Genomic DNA, 10371 nt, shown 5'->3' with positions numbered 1-10371 from the left:
TGATCTTTCATCTTGCTACCTTTAGATGGCGCATTTTAACCATGAAGCTACTCAAACTCCTGAGAAATACTTTATGACAAATTACACGACCTTCGATGTAAATCATAGAATTGGAACAGGCCAAGATGTTTCTAATTTCTAACGTAGAATTATATCGAGCCATTACCCTGTGAGTAGTTTTCCCTAAATAAAGCTTTTTCTTGGAAAGCATGAGAAGAAAAGCTCTTGGCAAAATTAACAAATCCAAGCCAACAGTTTGGAGAATGTTACATTTTAAAATAAACCTTTTAGAAGTATTAGGTAGTTACCACCAACCAATTTAATGGATTAATTATAGCATGCTCGTCAAAGTTATCGTTTTGCAGTAATAGTGATTCGTAAGCACCCCTTTAACGTTCATGAACGTTTTTAGTGAATATCATGATTCGTGATAGATAAAGGTAATTTAGTTTGTGTTAGAAGCAGTCTTGGTGTAAATATTATCATTGTTGTGCAATTTGCATTATTAACATATCAAATATCTGTAACATGGTGTTAAAAGATTTACCATAGAACATTAATAAATAGAAACAGTGTAATTGGAGAAACTCAAGTCTCATTGTATCCGTGGAGAGAGAGAAACAGTTATCGTTTCGAATCCAAAGACAATTCCGGAACTATCACATTAAAATAAAATAAATATCTGCAGATGTGAAACAAAATCAAAAGGTCTGGCAGTGTCTGTGGAGACAGAAAGAGTCTGGAGTCCAGCGCCCATTCAGAACTGATTGTACTGAGGGAAAGGTGGTATATGTGCTGATGATGGGGGGGGGGGCGATGGAAGGAATAAGCAGAAATATGGAGCTGGGAGAGATATTAATAAAACACAACTGTAGCTGATGGACATCTGAAACAAAAATTAGAAATGGATGTTCTGAAAAAGGGTTACTGGGGTCGAGTTAAGTATCACGCACCAGGCTATAGTCAACAGGTTTATTTGGAAACACGAACTTTCACGGTCCTACTCCTTCACCAGGTGCTCGTAAACATGCGGTGCATGCTGGGAAGTGTAGTGGTCTTGGGCGGTGAGGGGGGGGAGCAGTGTATGCCGGGAAGTGTGGCGGCGGTGGGGATGCGGTGCATGCCGGGAGGTGTGGCGTCCAATTGCAGGCAGGTTGGGGCTGGCAATGCGGTGCATGCCGGGAGGTGTGGCGGCGGTAGTGATGCGGTGCATGCCGGGAGGTGTGGCGGAGGGTGGGGTCGCGATGCGGTGCATACCAGGAGGTGTGGCGACGGGGGCGGTGGAGAATGCGGTGGGAGGTCGCTGACAATGGCGGCGGTGAGTGGTTCGTTGCCGGAGCTCTCGGAAAACTTTAACGGTTCCCTGTGCCGGAAATGTTCTGGTTTGGAGCGCGCGGCTGCTGCCGCTAAGTGGGTCCGTCTGAATGTCGGCGGCACCCGGTTCCTGAGCACCCGCCAGACTCTCTGCCGCGACCCCAAGTCATTCCTATATCGACTGTGCCAAGCCGACCCCGACCTGGATTCTGACAAGGTACTGGGGAAGAAAGGGGTGGACTGAGACTGTGGGGACGGTGGGTAAGGAAGACCCTGAGTTTTGGGCAGAGGTTGGTCTCAGATAGGATATACTGATTTTAAAAACACATTCCTTAAACTTTCACCTAAAATGAGGGATGTTTCAGTAATCTGGGGATTTAGGAATGCTATTAAAATCCCAAAGCGCCACCAACAATGAAGAAATTTTGATTGTGCTTATGTGCACCGGTTTTTGTATTGTATCTGCAAACGATTCATTGCAACTTGTGAGATTAGCCGTCACTCCATGTCAATAAGGGAATCTCAATTTCTAATTCAGAACGTAGGAATTCTTAATGTGTATGATTGATGGAACATGATTTTTAGGAAAGGGCATAACTGCAGGATTGATATTGCCTGCAGACATTGAGAACCCTCTCTCTTGACAAGCCACAACATTAATCAATTGTTTAGCTTCAGATGTTATCAGTTGGCACTTTAAGGTATCTAGCAAGACTACAAGCCATACAAAATACACAATTGAAAGAAATTTAGTTTAAAATGCTCCAGAATTTACCAAAAGTTTATTTCTCATAAGACATTCCCACTGTTTCTCCCACCAGATATTAACTGTGTGTAGTTTTCTACTGTTGTGCATGAGTTTGTGCTGGATATTACTTCGATCACTCATTTCAGTGAATATGGTGAATTGCCTCGGCTGGTATTGCAGTACAGCCCACTTACTGTAGTTTGTTTTGTTTTGGGACTTTAACAAGCATGCTGCTGGAGAGATTCTGTAATCTGTCACATTCCTGTGCTATTTTAGCATACAGACTAAGAAGGTTTGTCTTGAATGTAATAATCTGTAAAAATGCATTCAAGTCAGCAATTTCATTTTGCATGATGACTTCCCTAGAGAATAGATATCCATATAGCCAGGACGATCCTGAACTCAGTCCCTGCCCTGTACTGTACTAAGTTACTGATAACAAATGAGGTGTTGCAATTATCTTTGCTGCAGCAGAATATTCTGCAGCATCTGTATAGGATGGTATGGGCTGAACAGGGAAGACTGGACATGGTTTTGATATCTGACAGCAATAACCATTTATTACTCACTTTTCAGATGCAAGTCAAGGGCCATGTTGGTACTGTACTCCATGATAAGTCGATATCTTTCACATGCAATAGTGGTAATTATTCTGAGTTTACATATTTAATGTAATTTGCATTTAACTGGATTTGGTTGAATTTCACAGCTGCATTTTTGGTGTGTCTGGAAGCATGTCATTTTACCATGTTAAAGGAGCGGTATAGTTGATTGCAGTGCTCAGTATCTTGTAAATCAATCCTGAGCACAGCTACACTTGAAGCTATTTTTCCATTGATTTTGTTTTATTGTGGATTGTGCATTGAATACTTGTCTGCTGACCAATCTTTCACACTCTGGAATGATGTCTGTGCTGTCTCCTGATAAAATTCTATAACTTGAGATGCTATGAAACAGATTTTTTTGGGGTGCATTTGTATTAGCAGCTAAATGATGAGAAGTTGAGATTAGCCATTGTTACAGATGTTTGAACCGATGTCCCATAAACACCAATGTTTACAATCTTTCAATCAACAATCTTTCAATCTCTTCTCTGCTTTTCTCCCTGTCGGTAGTAATTGTGCTGTATTGCATCCAATAGTACAGGTAGACGCGAGCTTTTAGAAGCTGAATTTCTGGGTCCATTTACCCATGACCTCGAGAGACCAGTGAAACTGTAATGCTAAAAGTGAAATATAGCTAGAATATTAGTCAACCTAATGGGCGGCACGGTGGCACAGTGGTTAGCACTGCTGCCTCGCAGCGTCAGAGACCCACCTCAGGCAACTGACTGTGGAGTTTACATGTTCTCCCCGTGTCTGCGTGGGTTTCCTCCGGGTGCTCCCTCCCACAGTCCAAAAATGTGCAGGTTAGGTGAATTGGCCATGCTAAATTCCCCTTAGTTTTAGGTGAAGGGGTAAATGTAGGGGAATGGGTCTGGGTGGGTTGCACTTCGGCGGGTCGGTGTGGACTTGTTGGGCTGAAGGGCCTGTTTCCACACTGTGGGTAATCTTAATAAAGTAGATGACAGCCATTTATTCTGGTTCATTGGTCAAGCCATTGCCTCAAGCAATCAGAGTCAACCTGGCAATTAGCTGTCAATAATCATTAACTGACATATTCTTCATATACCTGATGAAGGGCTTTTACCGAAAACGTCGATTTTCCTGCTCCTCGGATGCTGCCTGACCTGTGCTTTTCCAGAACCACTCTAATCCATATTCTTCATGGCATTGCATCTACAAATCAGAGTCCACTTGCCAACCAAATCAGCACACTTTTCAGACAGTATAAATGTTGCTTTCCCTTTGCATTGGTACTCGTACAAATTGTTCTCACATGGGACAAAAACTTTCGTCAGAATGTCTTCATTTTTAGCAATACTAAGGGTGAAATTATAGAGATTAGTGATCATTAGCTGTATGTAACTTCCTTAACAATCTAACCTACATTTTATAAATAGTGTCATCTTGTTCTTGCCTCAGTCGAAGCAAAACGCTCAGACAGTATAGTTTTACCTCCATCTTTATTCCGGGCCCTGGAGGGAGAGAGAACGATCGCCCATGTGCACAGAGGCATAAGTTCTCGGTGGTCTTTAGAACAGTTTCTTAATAAATTATATAGTCATTTACAGGGAGGAGCATCCAGATAAGGCAAAGTACATATTGATTGGGTGACCATTACAATCAGTGAGTGTCACTAGCAAAGATTAAGCCATCTGGTGTTACACAATGAATGCTCTTAACCTTAACTGACTTCATGTCATAAAAAATGAATGCTTTTCCATCTTGTTAACCCATTACCATTGCTCAAAGTTTGTGCGAAGATTTGTAGCTCGGGTGCTTGTTGCTGTGGTTCTGTTCGCCGAGCTGGAAGTTTTTGTTGCAAACGTTTCGTCTCCTGGCTAGGCGACATCATCAGTGCTTGGGAGCCTCCTGCGAAGCGCTTCTTTGATGTTTCCTCCGGTGTTTATAGTGGTCTGTCCCTGCCGCTTCCGGTTGTCAGTTTCAGCTGTCCGCTGTAGTGGTTGGTATATTGGGTCCAGGTCGATGTGTTTGTTGATGGAGTTTGTGGATGAATGCCATGCCTCTAGGAATTCCCTGGCTGTTCTCTGTCTGGCTTGCCCTATGATAGTATTGTTGTCCCAGTCGAATTCATGTTGCTTGTTGTCTGCGTGTGTGGCTACTAAGGATAGCTGGTCGTGTCGTTTCGTGGCTAGTTGATCATGTATGTGGATTGTTAGCTGTCTTCCTGTTTGTCCTATATAGTGTTTTGTGCAGTCCTTGCATGGTATTTTGTACACTACATTAGTTTTGCTCATTGTTAACCCTATTGTTAACTGCAAGTTATCTAATCTTAGTCATACTCAGCTGAACCTCTTGTTTCTCAAACCTTAACTCTTTCCCTACCTGCTCACACCCAATACACATTCTCATTAGTTATTCACTTCAGTTGTGTGGACTTCTCAAATCAAGTTTTATAACCATCACAATGCATTGAGCTGTTTCAGTCATCCTCATGTTGTTAGGTTTAATTAGTTTGAATTCCATTTGAAAACTCTAATCAGATGGGAACAAAAGCCCACAGAATATGGCATTTTACCCACCCAAATTTTACCTTTAATTTCATTCAATTGTCAAGTGACAATACGTCTATCCTGTTAAGCGCTGTAGTTTCAACTGATGTTTGTAGCTGTCCTTATGTCAGAGCGGTTTCCAAGTTTTTCAGCATGTTGATATATTGCATGTGCTGACACCATGGACACCATTTTGATTTCTGAAGAGTGAAATTCCCACAAGTTTTAAAACAAAAAGTGCTTTCATCAAAAGATCTTTTGCTGATGCAAGGCAAGTAAATTAGTGATAACTCAGCAAGAAGTCTGACTGAAATTTCATTGCTAGTATTACCTGTTGTACTAGAACTTGTGTTCTAAACGCTATACCAAACAAGAAATGTATCTGATAGCACCTTTGTTTAATGCTAAGAAGGAAATGGGAAACCTGAAGCAAGAGAGTTAAGCTAAAGGTGGCACAGTGGTTAGCACTGCTGCCACACAGCACCACGGTCCCAGGTTCAATTCCAGCCTTCGGAGACTGTCTGTATGGAGTTTGCACATTCTCCCCGTGTCTGCGTGGGTTTTCTCCGGGTGCTCTGGTTTCCTCCCACAGTCACAAAGATGTGCAGGTCAGGTGAATTGGCCATAGTGTTAGGTGCATTAGTCAGAGGGAAATGGGTCTGGGTGGGTTACTCTTCAGAGAGTTGGTGTGGACTGGTTGAGCCGAAGGGCCTGTTTCCACACTGTAGGGAATCTAATCAAAAGCTAAGTCCGAAAGATGAAACGGCAACTCAATGGTTTTGGGGAGGAGCACACAGCAGTGCCGTGTAGTGATAGAAATGATGAAGCACTGGAGAATTGCTAAGACAGAATTTATCATATTTGAGTTACAAGCCCACTCTGCTGCCATTCTGTACATGCTTAATGTCAATCTGCTGAGTGAACTATCTGATTGTGAGTCAGTTGTATGTTTTAGAACAGATTGATGTTTCATTCCTAAAACTAAATGCTTGCAACAAATATTTTCTTTATTTGAAAAGTTTAAAGTTTGCTTAGTCTATTTGAATCATACAGTTGTTTCCAAACTTAATGTGATGTTTTAAGTCACATGTTTGATTTATTTTGTTGAAGCTACATTACCAAGGTCATACATTCTGATTAGTAGCCAGGCTACATCACTGCAGGAGGCATCTATTTAATGGAAAACATATTCAGGTGGTTTGACAATGTTCAATGAATGTCGTTTACCAGTCATTGAAGCAGGGGTATAATTGCAATGCGCAGGAAGGCAAGAATAAAAGGAGAAAGGGGAAATAAACTTCATCGCTTATAACCAGGTTTACATTTCGGATGAGTTGATCCTTTGGAATGTAGGAGACCAAGGATATTATATCAACAGTAAACAGTCTTTTAGAATTTCTGTCTGTGTTGTAGTTGGTCCGTGTGGGATCACTACCCTTGCATTTTCTTGACCAACATTATGGATGAGAGGAAAAATTCAGTTTGGAAATAACTTTTTTTTGTCTCTGAGAGTTCATGCAAGTGCTTCACTGAAATCATTCTTGATGTAGTCATTGAGGACTACAGTAGAGAAAAAAAGGCCCTTCTGTCCATTGAGCCTGCGCCAGTCAAAAACAACCATTTAACTATTCTAATTCTATTTTATGGCAGTGGCTCAGAGCCTTGCATGCCTTGGTAACACAGGTAGACATCTAAGTGCTACTTAAATGTTATGAGGGTTTCTGCTTCTACCACTCTTAAAGGCAGCGAGTTCCAGATTCCCCTCACCTTAAACCTGTGCCTCCCCCCACCTTGATTTCTTCATCAAGGGGAACAAACTTGCTTCCTGTCCACGCTGTCTGTGTCCCTTTATAATTTTATGCCTTTCAATCATGTCCCCACACTGTCTGTCTTACTCCCAGGGTATCAATGTCACTCTATCCAATCTCTCTTCAAAACTAAAACTCTCCACACACAGGTAACATCTTGGTAAATCCTCTTTGGACCTTTTCTGGTGCAATCACATCTTTCCTAGAATGTAGATTGCAGAACTGCACACAGTACGCTTGCTGTGACCTAACTAACTTTTGTACAGTTTAAGCATAGCCTCCTTGCACTTAAATTCTCTGCCTTAGCTAATAAAGGCAAGTTTATCTCATGCCTTCTTATCCACTTTATCTACCTGCAACCTTAAGGGACCTATGGACATGAATACTAAGGTACTTCTGACCCTCAGTATTTCCCAGGATCTTATTCCATTTCATGTTTGTCTTGCTCAGGTTTTCTTTTACAGGATTAAAAATAATATTTATTTAATCCGGAGAGTACATGAAGCAGCATGTGTTATAGGACTATAAATGGGTATCTGAATTTGAATGCATGCAGCAAGCAGGAAATCCTGCCCCTCTGTGAGCTGTGGAGTCCACAAATTCCTTCCTCAATCCCTTTTTTTCTTTGCTGATGAAGAAGTTGCAATAGAAACCAACCATATTTACAAAAAAAAAGCTTTCTTAGACTTTATGGAAGGTTGGGAAGATGTAATTAAGAGCAAGACATAGAACAAGTCAGTTATAAAATAAAAATTGTCAATTCTGTTGTGGAGAACATTTAGAACAGATTGGATTAGGAAAAGAAAAATGTTTTGACTGCTGGAAATACTTGGGAAAGACCGCATCTGCAAAGAGAGAAAAGCATTAATGTTTCGGCCTTTGGATTCAGCACTGATGTCAGTACTTTGAGATCATAACTACTACAAAACTACTTTTTTGACAGCAAGTCGATGCCATAATTCTCTTTTTTTTATTTCCACCATAAATCTTTGTATGACATCATCGTCAGCCCTTTTGGTCATTGAAGTAATTTCTGCCTTTTGCAGATCTTACCATCGTTCTTCCTCTCTCCTTCCATTTCTGATCGTTCTTAAAGTTGTTTCTCCTTTATGTTTTGCCTGTTAAGGGGGAATTATCGCTAGACTATTAGCAAACGTAGTAGGACCCGGGTTTGAATTTCACCATGGCAATTGGTGGAACTGGTATTCAAGAAGAAATATCCGGAATTAAAAATCTGGTGACCATGACTGTTGGAAAAACCCATCTAAATCACAAATGCCCTTCAGGGAAGGGAATCTCGGGTAGCCTGGCTTATATGTGACTGCAGACCCACAGAAATGTGATTGACTCTCAGTTGTCCTCTGAAATGACCTAGCAAGCCAATCCGATGTATCAATCAAGTTGAAATCTAAACAGAGAAATGAAACCAGATGGACCACCTAGCATCAATCTAGGCACCAGTAAAGACCGTGGTGGAAACAGCACTGTTGAGCCTGCAAAAGTCCTCCTTACCAACTCATGGTGACAAAATTTGAAAGAGCTGTCTCTCAGGCTAATCAAGCAACAGCCTGACTTAGTCATAGACACGGAATCGTGCTTCACAGAAAACGTTGCAGACAATGGCATCATCCTTGAATATATTATATCCCACCGGCGGAGGCGGTAGCACAGTGGTATACAGTCAGGAATGAGTTTCTCAGCACTGACTCGATTTCTTGTGGCTTCAGGTTAAACGTGGGCAAGGAAGCCACCTGCTGATTACCACATACTGTCCTCACTTTGCTGAAGAGCCAGTATACCCATGTGTTGAGCAGCGCTTGGCAGTACTGAGAGTAGCAAGAGTGCAGAACAAACTCTGGGGCATTTCAATGTCCACCACCAAGAGTGTCTTGGCAGTAGCACCACTGATCAAGCTGGTCAAGTCCTAAAAGATATTGCTGCAATACTGGTTCTGCAGTAAGTGGTGAGGGAACCAACAAGAGGGAAAAACATATTTGACTTCATCCTAACCAATCTGCTGAATGCAGATGCACCTGTGCATGAAAGTATCAGAAAGAGTGACCACCGCACAGTCCTTGTGGAGACGAAATCCCACCGTCACATTGAGAATACCCTCCGTCATGTTGTGTGGACCACATTGGGGCAGACATTGCGCAGATCTAGCAGGTCAAGACTGGACATCTAGGCAGCACACTGGGCTATCAGCAGCAGCAGAACTATACGCCAGCACAATCTGCAACCCCATGGCCTAACATATTCCCACTCAGCCATTGCCATCCAGCCAAGGAATCAGCCAATGCTCAATAAAGAGTTCAGGGTGGCATGTCAGAAGCAACACCAAGCAAACACATTTGTATTTCAATCAGCATAAGCAGCAAGTGACCCCACAACAATTGGATCACATCTAAGTTCTGCTCCAACCAGTTGTGAATTGTGGGCATTTGAACAACTTACTGGTGGAGGTGACTCCACAGGTATCCATGCCCTCAGATAGGGAATAGCACAGCGCTTCAGCACAAAAGGTAAGACTGAAGCATTTGCATCTTCAGCCAAAAATGCTGATCCATCTTAGCCTCCTTCAGTGGTCCCCAGCATCACTGATACCAATCTTCAGCCAATTTGATTTACTCCACTTAGTGTTAAGATACAGTTGGCGACACTAGCTAGTGCAAAGGCTCTGACCCTGACAACATTCTGACAATAGTCCTGAACACTTGTGCTTCAGATCTTGCAACTCTTTTGGTCAAGCTATTTCAGTGCAGTTTCAACACTGGCATCTGCCCAACAATGTGGAAAATTGCCCAGGTATGTCCTGTACACACAAAAAGACAGACAAATCCAACCTGACCAAGTAACTGCCAGATCAACCTACTCTTGATAATCAATAAAGTAATGGAAGGCACCAGCAACAGTGCTATCAAGCAGCACCTGTCAGCAATTACCTGCTCAGTGATGCCCTGTTTGGGTTCTGCCAGGGCCACTCACCACCTAGCCTCCTTGCATTCTTGGTTCAAACATGGACAAAAGAGTTGAATTCCAGTGATGAGGTGAGAGTGATAGCCCTTGCATTTGACAGAGTGTGGCATCAAGGAGGCCTCGCAAAACTGTAATCAGTAGGTATTGGGACAGACTGTCCATTGGTTGGAGTCAGACCTGGCACACAGTAAGATGGTTGTAGTTTTTGGAGGTCATTCATTTCAGTTCCAGGACATCTCTGCAGAAGTTCCTCAGGGTAGTCCCGTAGGCCCAACTATCTTCAGTTCATCATAACCTTCCCTCCATCGTAAGGTCAGAAGTAGGGATGTTTGATGTGTAATCGATTCAGTGTGTGGGGAGGCGATAGCCTAGTGGTATTATTGCTTGACTATTATTCCAGAAACCCAGAA

General features: G+C 42.3%; 1 protein-coding gene across 2 annotated transcripts in view; it reads left to right on the top strand.

The window, feature by feature from the left end:
• Positions 1-1246: 1246 nt before the first annotated feature.
• The window catches only part of LOC122560703 (BTB/POZ domain-containing protein KCTD5-like), a 67684-nt gene continuing 58559 nt past the window's right edge, over positions 1247-10371 (top strand). The window contains exon 1 of one of the 2 annotated variants that reach the window (XM_043711642.1): positions 1247-1531. In XM_043711642.1, the coding sequence (XP_043567577.1) occupies positions 1310-1531 (222 nt within the window). In that variant the 5' untranslated portion in view covers positions 1247-1309. The remainder of the gene's footprint in view (positions 1532-10371) is intronic. The other variant, XM_043711643.1, reaches the window with a different exon arrangement.

Source organism: Chiloscyllium plagiosum, chromosome 21 (genome assembly GCF_004010195.1).
Source record: "Chiloscyllium plagiosum isolate BGI_BamShark_2017 chromosome 21, ASM401019v2, whole genome shotgun sequence".
In the NCBI taxonomy this organism is placed as follows: Eukaryota; Metazoa; Chordata; class Chondrichthyes; order Orectolobiformes; family Hemiscylliidae; genus Chiloscyllium; species Chiloscyllium plagiosum.
This window is presented reverse-complemented; position numbering and strand designations above follow the sequence as displayed.